The sequence below is a fragment of the Podarcis filfolensis genome (assembly GCF_964270895.1).
Source record: "Podarcis filfolensis genome assembly, chromosome: 3".
NCBI lineage: Eukaryota > Metazoa > Chordata > Lepidosauria > Squamata > Lacertidae > Podarcis > Podarcis filfolensis.
In genome coordinates this window covers 103,411,640-103,427,851 of record NC_139606.1, presented here as the reverse complement: position 1 = coordinate 103,427,851, position 16,212 = coordinate 103,411,640, and the positions used below count along the sequence as shown (strand labels likewise).

Genomic DNA, 16,212 nt, shown 5'->3' with positions numbered 1-16,212 from the left:
GTTCCTGAGGGGTTTATTCAATGAGCAACTTTTAATGTCTAACCAAAATGCCTACCTAGGGCATCAGTTCAAGTTAACAAATGTAATTAAAGTGGTTTATGGCCCTGAGTGATAAATAAAACATTAGCAGCTCTTCTAATTCTTAAGTTTGATGTTTAAGTTTAATTTTTCATTATCTTTCCCATTAGCCTCGTAATGTTGCTGGTTTCCGGGGAACGGTCCGCTATGCTTCAGTGAATGCTCATAAAAACAGAGTGAGTATTTCTTTTTGGGGAGGTGGGAGAATTCCCTGTTCAGTATTCTGCCAGGTAGTGCAAAAGCCGGAGCCATTTTGGAAGACAAGGTATCTGCAAACTCATAGCACTACTATGTGTGCTGTATCTCAGCAGCTTTTGATACCATCAACCATAACATCCTTCTGGAATGCCTAGAGGGGCTGGGAGCTGGGGGCACTGTTATACAGTGGTTCCGCTCCTTCCTCCTGGGCCGTGTTCAGAAAGTGGTGGGGGGGATGAGTGTTCAGACCCTTGGGTTCTCACTTGTGGGGTGCCTCAGGGTTCTGTCCTCTCCCCCATGCTTTTCAACATCTACATGCGGCCGCTGAGAGAGATAATCAGAAGGTTTAGGCTGGGTGTTCATCAATACGCGGATGTTACCCAGCTCTACCTCTCTTTCAAATCAGAACCAGTGAAGGCGGTGAAGGTCCTGTGTGAGTGTCTGGAGGCGGTTGAAGGATGGATGGCGGCTAACAGATTGAGGTTGAATCCTGACAAGACAGAAGTACTGTTTTTGGGGGACAGGAGGCGGGCAGGTGTGGAGGACTCCCTGGTCCTGAATGGGGTAACTATGCCCCTGAAGGACCAGGTGCGCAGCCTGGGAGTCATTTTGGACTCACAGCTGTCCATGGAGGCGCAGGTCAATTCTGTGTCCAGGGCAGCTGTTTACCAGCTCTATCTGGTACGCAGGCTGAGACCCTACCTGCCTGCAGACTGTCTCGCCAGAGTGGTGCATGCTCTGGTTATCTCTCGCTTGGACTACTGCAATGTGCTCTGTGTGGGGCTACCTTTGAAGGTGACCCAGAAACTACAACTAATCCAGAATGCGGCAGCTAGACTGGTGACTAGGAGTGGCTGTCAAGACCACATAACACCGGTCTTGAAAGACCTACATTGGTTCCCAGTACATTTCTGAACACAATTCAAAGTGTTGGTGCTGACCTTTAAAGCCCTAAATGGCCTCGGTCCAGTATACCTGAAGGAGCGTCTCCACCCCCATCATTCTGCCCAGACACTGAGGTCCAGTGCCAAGGGCCTTCTGGTGGTTCTCTCACTGTGAGAAGCCAAGTTACAGGAAACCAGGCAGAGGGTCTTCTTGGTAGTGGCACCCACCCTGTGGAACGCCCTCCCACCAGATGTCCAAGAGAACAACAACTATCAGACTTTTAGAAGACATCTGAAGGCAGCCCTGTTTAGGGAAGCTTTTAATGTTTGACAGACTACTGTATTTTAATATTTTGCTGGAAGCCGCCCAGAGTGGCTTGGGAAGCCCAGCCAGATGGGCAGGGTATAAATAATAAATTATTATTATTATTATTATTATTATTATTATTATTAGTCATGGATAAACCATTTTGAACTGAGTACACACAAGCAAAAGTTTTTTTGAATATAGCATGGTCTTATATAGGAGCACCACAAACTGTTTTTCAGACTTGGTGGGCAAAATACAGTGTCTAATGTTGAAATTCCAAGAAAGTATACCCTTATGAAACCTCTTATCATGATTGCTCATTGTCCATGCAAATTGCCTGCTTGTGATTTCCTAGCTATTGTTTCAGCATAAACACTGGCCTGCTAGATCACACCAAAAGTCCATCTAAGCCGGAACTCTGTTTCCAGCGGTAGACAGCTAGATGCCTCTAGATGCTCACAGGAAGGGCAGGAGGGCCTCAGCTTTCCCCTGGCATTTGTTCCCAGCATTTGATTATCGGGTGTTTGGAATATGGTAGCAGTTATTGCTATCCTTGCCGCGTGTTGCAATGATAAAACAGTGCTTCGCTGTGATCGGTATTTAAAAGTCATCTGAGCTATTAGTGATCACTGTCTTATGGCTGTGCATAGATTTATCATACATAGTTTGAAATAGTAGTAGTATTGCTGATTCCTCTGTGGAATATAGTTAAATACCAGGTCAGTATCATTTGTTAGCTGTTGTAGCTGAGGCAGAATAGCGAATGGTACCCTGCCCTCCCCCCAAATAAAGGTGCATGGTACCCAAGGCCAGCCAAGTTAGCTTAGCACTTGAGGCAGAAAATATCACCGGCACCTCTCTCTAGCAGTAAAAAAAACAGTAATATACAATACTATAAAAATGCTGCTCTTTCATACCACCCAAAATTGGTTGCCTGAGCCATCCATTTCACACTTCCTAATTTTTTAATGACTCCTTGTCTGAAAGAAAATCCATCTTACTCTCAGGTTTTATCTACAATGGCATTATCTGCCAAGCTCTGCCAAGAACTGTCAACATTTTATAGCGCTATTTGAATGTTTGGGGTATTTCAGATTATCCCCACATTGCAGAAGGGGAGAATGCAGACTGAGATAGAATAGCTTGCCCTGGGGTCACCTAGTGCATTCATGGCTGTAGCAAGCTTTTAGTCACTGTGCTACATTTGCACTCAATAAGCTACCCACTGAAAGATGTAAAAGAGATGATATTTCGTACTAAAGACAGTACTGCTGCACAGTGAAATGATGTTCACATCTCTGCTCAGCAATTTCATCTTCCCTTTTGCTCAGAGCAATAATATCTTAGTTGCTCTGCAATGCCCCCAATTTATAGTTTATCTTTTGATGGGCATGAGGAGAGGAAGTCATCCTTCATCTACGAAGTGGAAAATCCTGAAAGAAGACAATTGTTTCAGGCAATGTGTCTGAATCTATGTTGTAAGAAGTAGTTCTGACATTGTGACATCACCTGTTTGTGGAACAGGGGAAGAGAGATTCAGAAATACAGAACATTGTTATTATTAGTGGTGCTTTATTCTGCATTATATTTCTAAAATGCCTTTTAACTCTAAGGTTCACAGGGTAATATACAGTACGGCACTAAAGATAGTATAGAGTTCATCTTCATAGTGATTGCTGCTCAGAAGGGATAGTTAGCCCACACACTGTATCCAACCTTGCAAAATCTTTTCTCTGTCGCCAAAGACCTCCAAAATTTGTCACTGAACAAGATTAAATTGCTTTTAGTTTATTTTTGAAATGACGGCTCCTATGGCCCAGGGGTGAATAGACTTATTCAGCTTGAGGGCTTCAGTCCTTTCTATGCAGCCTTCGAGGGGCCAGTGATGGATTAGACCGCAGACAATAGTGGGCAGTTCAATAAATGTAAAAGTTAACTTTTGGTGTTTTTTAGGGCAAACTCTTGGGTCCAGCCTGCAGGTAGACCACATGCTAAGCTACAAGGCAATGCGGAAATAGGTAGAGAGGACTTAGTGAAATCCATAAATCTCACCCTTCAACTCTTCCCAATTTTAGTCATATCATGTGGCCTTCAAAAAAAAAAAAACTCTTTGGGCTCAGCCTCTTTGGGCCCCTGTAATTCAAATTTTGCTGAAGCCTCTTGTAAAGAGGTTCCATGATTGATATACAGGAATTCCTCAACAGAGAACACAATGTAGAAAAAGTTACCCAGAGATAGAAGGTTTGAAAACCATTACTCTAGATCTTTAACCTTGTGAGAGCCTGCTCTTTTTTAAAAAATATTATTTTTTATTAATTTCTTTTTTAACACAATATTTCAGCATACCAATAACAAAACAAATAAATTCTTTGCTCTACTGAGCTTGTGTCTTCCCTCCATCCCTTCAACCAGTTTTTAATTTTCAAATCTTTGTGTCACACTTTATATCCTCTACTTCAGACCTTTATATCCTTATGATCAACTCTGTCTCAATGGTCTATAAAGTTTTGAGAGTTACAGTTTTTTCATTGCAGAATTTATATCAATCCCACTAGTGTCTTCACATTTTTACAATAATTATTCATATACCCAATAAATTTACAGTGGTACCTCGGGTTACATATGCTTCAGGTTACATACGCTTCAGGTTACAGACTCCGCTAACCCTGAAATAGTACCTTGGGTTAAGAACTTTGCTTCAGGGTGAGAACAGAAATTGTGCTCCGGTGATGCAGCAGGAAGCCCCATTAGCTAGCAGCGCAAGAAGAATGGAAAAAGTTCAAGGACTATTTAAAGAAATATTACAAAATTAATGAAAGTTAGAATGATGTTGGACTGGAAAGTAAATGGTTACTATTAGCAAGGGTTAAGACAAGGAGAATATGGAAGATTAGATTAATTTCAAATTAAAATAAGGGAAGATTTGCTGAGTAATTGATAAGAATTTGGAATACAGAAAAGGGAGGCATGAGGAAGTCGGGGAAGAAAGGTACAAGAAATTAAGATATGAAATGGTACATGTTTTTTGTTTTGTTTTTGTTTTTGTCTGTTTATGTATTTGTTATATGTTTGTTGTTGTTATAAAAACCTTTAATAAAAAATTATTTAAAAAAAAAAAGGAAGCCCCATTAGCTAAAATGGTGCTTCAGGTTAAGAACAGTTTCAGGTTAAGAACGGACCTCTGGAACGAATTAAGTACGTAACCAGAGGTACCACTGTACTCCAATCTCTTTGAAACTTTTGGTCGTCTTGGTTTCGGATCCTGCCTGTCAGCTTGGCCAGTTCCGCAAAGTCCATCATCTTTGTCTGCCACTCCTCAATCGTTGGTAGTTCCTGCAATTTCTATCTTCGGGCTAATAAAGTTCTTGTCGCTGTTGTGGTGTACATAAATAGTCTTTGGTCTATCTTTGAGATTTCTTCTCCCATCAAACCCAGCAAAAAAGCCTCAGGTTTTTTTGGGAAGGTATATCTAAACATCTTTTTTAGTTCATTGTAGACCAATTCCCAAAATACGTTTACTTTATCACATTCCCACCACATACTGTATGATAAAAATCTCCCATCTTTCTCTCCACACTTCCAACATAGTTTGTTCCTCATCCTATACATTTTGGACAGTTTCACCAGTGTTAAATACCACCTATACATCATTTTCATTACATTCTGTGAGCCTGCTCTTAATTGTATGTTCAGTGGATTTGTCATCAAGTGGATCATAGGGCAGCAGTCACCTGCTCTGTTGTAAAGTTGAAGACACTATCAGCAGCTTGATTTTTGTACTTTCATTTTTCTCCAGGAGATGGGTCGACATGATGACCTGTGGTCCCTTTTTTACATGCTGGTGGAGTTTGCAGTTGGTCAGCTTCCGTGGCGCAAGATAAAAGATAAGGTAGAGAACTCAGTCAGTGACTGAATAAGGCCCTCCATTTTCTTGGTCATTTTATCTGCCTGAGGTTTCGTGTTATGTGTAGTGTAATGTTGTGTGATGGTATTTTTTCTTTGCAGGAGCAAGTTGGTATGATTAAAGAGAAATATGAACATCGAATGCTGCTAAAACATATGCCTTCTGAGTTCCACCTTTTTCTGGATCACATTGCAAATCTGGATTACTTTACTAAACCAGATTATCAGGTAAAAACCTCTGAAACCTTTAATAACTTTTCATCTTAAAACAAATAAAATTATATTTCCCAAATGTGTTGGGAATGTTGTTTATGTGGGAAGAGCTAGCTGGAATGCCTGGGAGATCCCTAATTGTCCATTGACAATTTCCCATGCCTTCAAAATATGATCCAAATGGAAGCAGCATATTTGTCCCTTCCTAAGATTGCAGTGGGTAAAACCTCAGCGCCTAGGGCTTGCCGATCGCATGGTCGGTGGTTCGAATCCCCGCGGCGGGGTGAGCTCCCGTCGTTCGGTCCCAGCTCCTGCCCACCTAGCAGTTTGAAAGCACCCCTAAGTGCAAGTAGATAGCGGGAAGGTAAACGGCGTTTCCGTGTGCTGCGCTGGTGCTGGCTTGCCAGAGCAGCTTCGTCACACTGGCCATGTGACCCGGAAGTGTCTCCGGACAGCGCTGGCCCCCGGCCTCTTAAGTGAGATGGGCGCACAACCCTAGAGTCGGACACGACTGGCCCGTACGGGCAGGGGTACCTTTACCTTTACCTTTAAGATTGCAGTTATTCCGAAACTGTAGATTTTGTCCATTTGTTTTGTTTCAAAGGAGTATTAAGTCCTACAATAATACTTTTCGAGATGGTATCCAGCCATTCCCACAAACAGCTAATTAGGATGATTCAAATCCGATTCGTTTGCTAAAACATGATTTGAGGAATGTACAAATGGATTAATAGAATGATTTACAGTATATTTTATGAGTGCAACACCTTTGATAGTAACAAATGAATTTTTACACCTATATATCTAGACTGTTTTTTACTATCTATCGTAGGTGTGGGGAACTTTTGGCCCTCCCGAAGTTGATCAACTATAGATCAGCATTGTAACCATTGGCCGTGCTTTTGGGGGCTGACCGGAGCTGTAGTTCAGTGACATCTGGAGGGCCAAATGTCCCGGCCACCCCCATCTATGATGTATAGAAAAGAAAATGCTTGCACACATTAGCCAATGGCTTAAAGGGCTTTCTCCCAGGATATTGAAATGCTGAAATGGATTGAGTTCCCTGCTATAGCTGGTCCCTGTGATCTGAAATCAGATTCTGAAATCACTCTAAGATTATTTTTCATACTCATGACTAAGACAGTATTATATGGATTAGTGGATTGGCCTCCCATTGTGCAGCAACTGTGCAGCAGCTAGATTAACAGAACACATGGGTCATTTGCAAATTGTTGTAGATTTTATTATAAGCAGCAAATAATACCTTTTGTACCACAGATTATGCCCAATTGTATACTGTTGTTGTCACTTGGGGATTCTTTGTGCCTGGGAGCACTCCTCCCTTCCTCTCTTGTTGATTTTCCCCATTCAGAGCACCCTGCAATCCAAGCTTAAGATAAGAATCTTAGGGATGTCAGTGCAAGCTGCATTGTCTGCTTGGCTCACAGTAGTACTTCAGGTTGGTGCACAAATGCAGAACCTTTAAGCAGGAGATGTTTCCTCTCAGACGTGCCCTGAGATGGCTAGCTTTAACCAGGGTTGACAGTATTTGGTGAAAGTTACATAAGACTGTTACCCCTGACAGTTGCTATATATTGTTCTACACCAGATGAAAATCAGAAAATGCATAGGGAAATTCTTTTAAAAGATTATTTGAGAAGAGGCCATAACTCAGTGGTAGAATACCTGTTCTGCATACAGAATGCTCCCATCTCAAGTTCTGTCCCTGACAACTTCAGGTAAAAGGATCCGAACCCCTAGATTTCTGCTGCCTGTCAGAGTAGACAGTACTGGACTAGTTGAAGGAAAAGTCTAGTATAAGGTGGCTTTCTGTGTTCCTGTTCTTTCTGACTGTCGATGAAGGGGGTTGGACTCGATGGCCCTTGTGGTCTCTTCCAACTCTGTGATTCTATGATTCTATATGAACCTTATTATAATTTGCTTTTCTTCTAGCTCATCATGACTGTGTTTGAAAACAGCATGAAAGAAAGAGGTATTACTGAGAACGAGGCCTTTGACTGGGAAAAAGCCGGTACAGATATTTTATTATCTACAAGCACCTCTACACCACCTCAGCAGAACACAAGGCAGACAGCAGCTATGTTTGGGTGAGTGACACATTCACAGCCCTTGGTGTTGTCAACATTTGCAGAATCTTACAAGAGGAATCATGTACGTGAATATCATGTAATCCATTCATTTAAACAGTGTAATCTTGGACTGTCTCCTCCCACATCACAATATAGCCACTTGATGAGATGCCTAGTACTCCTGTGGCATTTGGTGACATCATGTTCTGCCTAGGTTGCTGTATCCCATAAAGGTAGACTGTTGCAACATGCTCAGTGTGATAGTACATTATCCAGGATAGTGGTTGCTCTCTGGTGGGGTCTTTGTGGCACTGCCTCAGTACCATACTGTTTCTGAAACCAGTAAAGTAAGGCAGATGGAGAAAGCCTAGCTAGGAAAAACCCCACCTGCCCTTCAGGCCAAACCTTGGGTTCTTGCCACCTCCATTCTTCAGCACTGTTCATGCCCTTCTGTAAGAAGAAAGCACTTTTTCAAATGGGCTGTAGAAGGCACGTTCAGGCCTACACAATTTGGGAGCTTGTGTGACATTACAAGGCTTAGGACCTCAATACCTTAAGAACCACCACTCCCTATACGAACTGACCTGGACCCTGTGCTTGACATCCAAGGTCCTTCTCTATGTTGCCCCTCCCCGGGAGGTTTGGAGGGTGCCAACATGAGAACGGGCCTTTTTTGTGGTAGCTCCATATCTGTGAAATGCTCTCCGTGGAGTGGCTTACCTGGTGCCATCATTACATGACTTTAGGCACCAGGCAAAAACATTCCTCTTTACCCAGGCCATCATCCATTAAATAATCTATGGCCTGTTAAAGGGGGGGGGGCTGTTATTATGATTATTTATTATTATTATATCTTTTACTAATGCTTTGTTTTATGTTTTTATTATGCTCTGTAAAATATGTTTTAATGTTGTATACTGTGATCTTTTGATAAAGGACAGTATGTAAATCAAAGTGATGATGATGATGATGATGATAATTAATAGAAAGCTGACTGTGCTATCAGGACCTTTTCATCTTGATGCTGTTGCATGTCTCCCCTCTAGTGTGGTTAATGTCACTCCAGTTCCTGGAGATTTACTTCGTGAGAACACGGAGGATGTTTTGCAAGGCGAGCACCTGAGCGACCAGGAAAATGCTCCCCCAATCTTGCCTGGCCGGCCAGTGGAAAGCTTAGGCCAGGCTCCAAACACTGCCTTCAATGAAGGAGAGGTTTGGGAAGAGACGGATGTGAACCGCAACAAGCTCAGGATCAGCATCAGCAAAGTAAAGTCCTTTGATCTTTTTGAATGGGCACTGTTTCTTTTTCCTGCTAGTTTCTGTTAAGAATTGAGAACTTCACATTATTCACAGTCACAAATATAGCATTACAAATGAAAAGAGAATGATAAAAGAGCCTTACAGAAACTGACTGAGTACGGAGGAGTATCGGGCTTCAAGTTAAATAAAGAAAAATCTAAATTATTAACGAAAAATATGGGGGTAAAGGCACAGGAAGAATTGAAAAGGGTAACAGGCCTTAAAATCACCACAAAAGCTAAGTATTTGGGGATCTGGATTATAAATAAAAATACCAATTTGTACAAGGATAATTATGAGAAAAACTGGAAGGAAATAAAAGGATATTTAAATAAATGGGGAAAAATTGAAGTTGTCTTTATGGAGTAGGATATCCTTGATAAAAATGTCAATTCTCCCAAAAATGCTCTTTCTTTTCCAGACAATCCTAATAATTATTGGGACAAAATGTTTTAAAGGCTGGCAAAGGGATCTTTCCGTTTTTATTTGGCAGGGTAAGAAGCCAAGAGTAAGGTTCAAAGTATTGATGGAGCCTAGAGAAAGGGGCGGGTTCGCGGTCCCAGACCTCAAGCTGTATTTTGAGGCCGCATGCATGACGTGGCTGAAAGATCGGATGTTATGGAAATCCTAGACCTGGAGGGGTGGGTCAAAGTTTTTGGGTGGCATGGCTACCTGGGTCATGATAAAATAAAAGCACTTTAGAGGCTTTACTAATCATTTGGTGAGAAAGGCCCTATTTGAAGTTTGGGAAAGAAATAAAACAATAGTAACAGCCAAAACTCGCTGGTGGCTGTCACCTATAGAGTCATCAGCCATGCATAGAAATAATATGAAAGACAGTTGGCTGACATATAGGGAACTCGTAGAAGAGATAAAGGATTGCCTGACAGTAAAGAAGTTCGAAGAATTAAAAGAGAGGGGGGTGAATTGGTTAGAATATTTCCAATTAAAACCAATATTTGAGAAGGATAATAAACTTAAGGGGTTTGATAAAAAAATCTCAGTATGGGAGAAGGAAATCTTATACAACAACCAACAGACTCTCTCAAAAATATATAAATTGTTACAAAATGGGAAAATAGAAAAGGAGGAAAAAGGTGACGCCATTAAAAAATGGGAACAAGATCTGGGTTACTCAATTGAATATAATGAATGGGAAAGACTATGGACAAAAAATATAAATTTCACGGCATGTTACCTGATAAGAGAGAACTATATGAAAAATGCATCATAGGTGGTAACTGGTGCCAGAAAGGCTGGCAAAAATGAATAAAACATATAATAATAATAAGTGCTGGAGATGTAAGAAGCAAAAAGGAACCTTCTACCATTTGTAGTGGATATGCCCCGAAATTGGAAAATTTTGGAGCATGATCCATGAAGAAATAAAGAAAAATCTAAGAATATCATATAGTAAAAGGCCAGAGGCATTCCTTTTAGGAATTTTAAATGACAATATTCCAAAAGACAAAACTAATTTTTTCTTATATGTGATGTCTGCAGCAAGAATCCTGGTGGCTAGGAAAGGAATCAGTTACTCACTAGGGGAGAATGGTTATGTAAGCTTTCAGAATATTTAGAATTAGCCAAATTGACAGATATAATAAGACAAAAACAAAAAGGTGAAGTGAAAAAGAAATGGGAGTGCCTAAATAAATACCTTAAAAGGCAAGGTTCGAGGACAGAAATCTGGCTGAGTCTGGAATAACCTTGTGAAGTGAAAGGATAAGAAAGAGGGATTTATATTTAGATGTTAGGATAGAGATGATCAGGAAAACAGGAAGATACAATGAGAGGTAAAGGAGGTGCTGTGGGATTGGTGAAAGTCAATGTTTGTTTTCCTTTTTAGTGTTTATATTATTAATTTGTAAGATTTGGATTTTGTTTTTGTGTTTTGCGTATTGTTATTTTTTTGGGCTTTTTTGTTGTGTGGAAAATACTAATAAAATTTACTATTTAAAAAGAAAAGAAAAGAAAAGAAAAGAGAATGATAGAATTGTTGTATTGTAGAGGCCTTTTAAAGGCTTTTTGCAAGAAACAAGAGCACCACATTTTGAATTTGTAGATTCATCCAAATGAAGTGGTTCTTCTTGCCTGACATGTGGACATCATATTTCTTGGCATTTCTTTGAGACATTTCCATATCAAATATAGGTACATAGACTAGGTTTATACCTATGCTTTCAACCGTGATTAAGGACACCATGTTACAACAAATATTTATTTACATTGCCCTCCCTGTCCATTAGCCTTCCAGTTTCACTCAGATTCCTTTCATTTATCTATTTATTGCCTTCATGAGCTTTGCAGCTGTGAAAAGATTTGAAATTAATGAGTGAAGTGCTTTGGGTTTTGGTAAAAATCAATGATACAGGAGCTTGAGAGACACTGGCATTTTACCCAATAAAGCTCTAATTACGAATACTGCTCTACCTACTTGGAATCCAGCTTTCTGGGTGCTGCTTTTCTTCCTATAAATCAAAAGATGGCAGCTCACAGAAGAGATACCATCAACAAAATGCTGAACAAAAGTTGCCACTTAATTTTGCTGTATGTACTCACACGGGGATCATAATGTCAAAGGAGATACTCCTGGTAGATCACAGTTATTACCTCTGAGCAGCCTGCATTGGAAAGTGGAAGTAACTGCTGCAGTCCTTCATGACTGCCTTCTCTTATGCCATTTACTTGAATAGACAATGCAAGAGGAACCTAAGGAAAATAACATATGATCCAGCTCTTAGACATGTGAGAGCATGTGCCCTCTAATCAAGTCTTTCTCTGCATTGTGCTCAAAGAGGGTGCTGGGGATTGTCATGTTCCTGTTCTACCACCATGAATATTTTGTGAATATTTGAACAGGGCTAAAGTTAGGAAGAATCCATCATAAACTTCCAGTTCTGCCTTGGTGCTCAGTGTCAGCTTCATAATTCCTTTGAATTGTGACTTCTTGTCCTCTTCATAAAAAAAGGGCAGTCAAGACAGTATAAACATGATTGTATTGCCCTGAGTCTTCCAAACGATGCTTCTGAGATTGGCATCATGTTCACTACAGTGCCTTAACTGGATCTGTAATGTTGTTTTGGGGGTTTGCTATCTTTTGCAGACACAATGTTTGGCAGAAGAAGATCAGAAAAGTGGTGTGTGCCCAAGCTCCCCGGTGCGAGCCGCACCAGACTCCCCTACTACTCAAGGGCGTTCTCTGAGATACCGTCGTGTGAACAGCCCTGAGTCTGAGCGCCTCTCCACTGCCGATGGGAAAGGAGATCAGCACGAGCGAAGGTTTGTTTATTGTCCACGTGGACTTTTTATTATTTACTTATTTAGAAAATTTATATACCACTGAACATTTTTTTACAGAAATCCCTAAGTGGTTTACAGAAATTTATAAAATCAAAATACAAGTAAAATGCAAATAAGTACATTATATGTCAGTTTTCATTTCTTAGTACAGAAAGTATTGATCTGATGTGTAGAGATCTTTCCTATTCCTGATTAGTTCAAGAGGGTTCTAGAAAGTTTCTTCTCTGGGTGAAAGAAGGTTTATTTCTATGTGAGAGAAACAGGAGGAATCCTTTCCTTTCACAAGAAATAAATCCTAGCCTTTTGTTGCTAGTTCTGAAAATGACTAGCAGAAAAACACAGTCACCAGATGCTTTTCTTCCAGTGCAGAAGTTGGCGTTGCCAAAAACCTCTCTGGAGATTTGCTGTTACACATTATATAGTGTCTTTATTACACAGAACATCATTAAAAACCTGTCATTTAAAACATCAAGTCAGCAACTGAACAGGATAAAACTTTAAAGGATCCAGCTAGGCCTGGGTAGAAAACTGTGGTTTTAGGAGATGTCTGAAGTCTTTACAGTTTAAGCTTAATAGGGTTTTATTTAAAATAATGGAAAGCTTGTTTGTGAAAGACAGTGAGTTCCCATTTCCAAGCACCATTTTGGATCCCTTTCATCCAAAATGAATGAATGCTTGGATATACAGAGCTTACCCATTGTGGGTAGTATCTGCTGTAGTACTTTCCTAATAGAATTGTTTATTGCATGCTAAAGATTATTCTGCTGTTTTGTGGTGAAGGAGACTTATGATGGCACAACATCTCAGGAACACTCTGCTGTATTCAGATACTAATGGAACAGGGCAGCACAATTTATTTTTATTCAAGAAAAATAACCATATTATTGGTGTTTAAATATGTGCTGCCTAAAGAGCAGTGACAGCTTTCCTAATATCAGAGAGGTCTAGAAATCCAGTTTGGATGAGGATTCTAGAAACCAAGAGGACATGTAATATGGTTACAATCAGTCAATAAGAGGACAGGGGAATTTCCCACTATGTTATTTAGGCTCTGGGGTTACTTTTAGTTTTATCACTAGCATGCCATCTATTTCCCCTGTTGGTGGATTTGTTTTGGGCAACTCTTTCTCCTGGAAAGGCTTAATAATTACTGATAAAATACAGCATAATATTTACTGCATGGTATTTAGTCACAGCAGGGATAAATCAAATCGAGATTGTAGGTTCATAAAACTCCACAAACTCATCATTTTGCACTTACTTTTTTCACTTTCAAAATATTAATACAATTGGTTCTGAGTGAAGTTTGAGAACTTTCAATGATAGGTTTAAACAGAATGGAAAAGTAGTTCATGAGATTAACATAAGATTATTGATTTTTAAAACAATCTTTATTGATTTTTAAATAAATACAAATACGATAGCCATTAAACACTTATCCAGCTGTACATCTAAGGGTGCTTGTTTTATCCATTGTCTTTAGATATACACTTACACAACCAATGTTCAAACATCACACAAGGTTATTTTTTGGTTGTCTGAAAGTTCTGCTTTTAGGTGATTATATTAAAACATAGACAAGAAAAGCAAGTAGCTGCCTTGTTGTGCAAAGCTGTTTGTAGGGATGGGAAGGAATATGTTCACATACCTTAAACTTCCGGATATGTATGTTCAGAATAAACCACTCACTTTTTTAAAAATTCAGGACCGTGATCTGGAACAACATGTAGTTTCAGGAACTAAGTTCAGGTGAGCCTCTTGTTCAATTTCAGTCCTGCATTCAGCTAGTAGTGGGATTCCCCTTTACTGGGGAGTATCTACAGCAGGACAGGGGCAGTTGTATTTGTGTACTAGTAGCTAAAATCCTCCCAGGTCTGTAACGAGACCCAGGAGTGAATATTTTGAGCAGAGCAATCTGCAGATATTTCAGAAGGAGAGGAACATGTGGAAATATGCAAAGCAATGGGACCTCAGTTTTTAGGAGACCTTGAGTACTTGGTAAATAGCAAATCTTGCCATGTGACTCATGAAAGATGCATTCAGATGATTTGCTATTACAAATTATATAGTGTCTTTATTGCACAAAAACTTGTGTGTATCAATATTACACTTCAGTAATCCTTTAGTCTTAAATCTTGAGCTGAATTCTAGCAGAATTCAAAGTGTTGGTGCTGCCCTTTAAAGCCCTAAACGGCCTCAGCCCAGAATACCTGAAGGAAGTCTCTACCTCCATCGCTCAGCCCAGACACTGAGGTCCTCCTCTGAGGGCCTTCAGGTGGTTCCCTCACTGCGAGAAGTGAAGTTACAGGGAACCAGGCAGAGGGCCTTCTGGGCAGTGACACCCTCCCTGTGGAACAGCCTCCCATCAGATGTCAAGGAGATAAAGAACTACACAACTTTTAGAAGACACCTGAAGGCAGCCCTGTATTGGGAAGTTTTTAATGTTTGACATTTTACTATGTTTTTATTTGTACTGTAAGCCGCCCAGATGGGTGGGGTATTATTATTATTATTATTATTATTATTATTATTATTATTATTATTGCTGCCCCTTAGGCTTTTTGTCTTATTTTCAGGTCACGAGTGGATTTGCCCTGTTCTCCTTCACGGCTTGTATGCTCTTCCCAGCCAGCACAGATGCTGTCCATTGACACCGGGCAGGTAGACAGGCAGGCAAGTGGCAGGATGGATGTGTCTGCTTCTGTGGAGCATGAAGCCCTCAGCAATGCTTTCCGATCGGTACCCCTGGCTGAGGAGGAGGACTTTGACAGCAAAGAGTGGGTTATAATTGATAAGGAAACAGAACTGAAGGACTTCCACCCTGGTGCTGAACCAAGCACATCTGGAACAACAGATGAAGAGCCCGAGGAGCTGAGGCCGATTGAAGAGGGTGACGAGAGACGGCGACTGGGGGCAGAAGCGGCAGTGAGGCCGAAAATTCATGATGGGAGAACCCGGGGAATGCAGCCTGTGGCTGAGGAGGACACTTCCCACAGACATGAAGGGCATTGTCAGTCAGTCTCTGACAGCAAACATGAACAGCAACCAGGAAGCCCCACACAGTCCCCCTTATATTCAGCACCAGCTATCCGACAGCGGAGACGAGAATCCGAGCCTACTGGTCCTGAGAGACAGGTAAGACATTCAAAATAAGCACCGTTCATCCTTTTTTTTTTTGCTTTAGTTCCCATTTCGATTGTGTAAAGTTGTCGCCTCTAGGAAAACGTACCCACCCCCAATCTGTCACAGAGAATGCAAGTCTGATTCTTACTCCGCCGTACCAGATTCCAGAGGTATGTTTTCAATATAAGTATTATTATGGCACCAGCATCAAGAATATTTAATTAAGGCTATTAAGCTGGTCTCTGACCGTAATAAATTATCATCATCATCAATTAAGACCACCGTTGAAAGTGGGATGACATGAACCCTCCTCGATGCAAAAAAGTGTCAAAACATAGGTGTTCAGTGGATTTCCCGTTAGGTTCCTGTATGCCCTTTCTGCCACTCTGAAATCCCCCACTTCCACCTCCCTCCCCTGTGCTCCTCGTTCTGTGTTTCCATTCCTTTCTGTGCTGCAAAGAGAAGAGACATTTGTAGGCAGGCAGTCATGTGCACATGTGAGTTTGAAGTCCACACCACAGTGTGTAGTGCTTAGAGTGTCATTCCAGAGGAAGCAACACTACTCTAGTAACTGCACTCTGTGGTTGGTGGTCCAAGTTCACATGTGCTCCATACTGACTGCTTACCTGTGTCTTTTCACTTCCACCTCTTGGTGGCAGCTTGAACAAAGTGAAAACACGGGAGGTTCCTAGGGACAGGGTGAAGATATGAGAAGTGCTGGGGAGGTATGAGAGTACAGAGGATGCTGTATGTTGGAGGCCACATTGAGTGAAGCTGCGGGATGCTCTTAGCCCATGGACACAGCTTCTTC

At 40.9% G+C, this 16,212-nt stretch overlaps 1 protein-coding gene across 1 annotated transcript in view; it reads left to right on the top strand.

Moving 5' to 3' along the window:
* TTBK1 (tau tubulin kinase 1) overlaps positions 1-16,212 on the top strand; it is an 86,882-nt gene that overhangs the window by 43,265 nt on the left and 27,405 nt on the right. Inside the window, exons 6-12 of the mRNA XM_083605698.1 lie at positions 189-254; positions 5,267-5,359; positions 5,476-5,601; positions 7,540-7,694; positions 8,723-8,942; positions 12,082-12,257; positions 14,855-15,413. Of these exons, the coding sequence (XP_083461824.1) occupies positions 189-254; positions 5,267-5,359; positions 5,476-5,601; positions 7,540-7,694; positions 8,723-8,942; positions 12,082-12,257; positions 14,855-15,413 (1,395 nt within the window). The remainder of the gene's footprint in view (positions 1-188; positions 255-5,266; positions 5,360-5,475; positions 5,602-7,539; positions 7,695-8,722; positions 8,943-12,081; positions 12,258-14,854; positions 15,414-16,212) is intronic.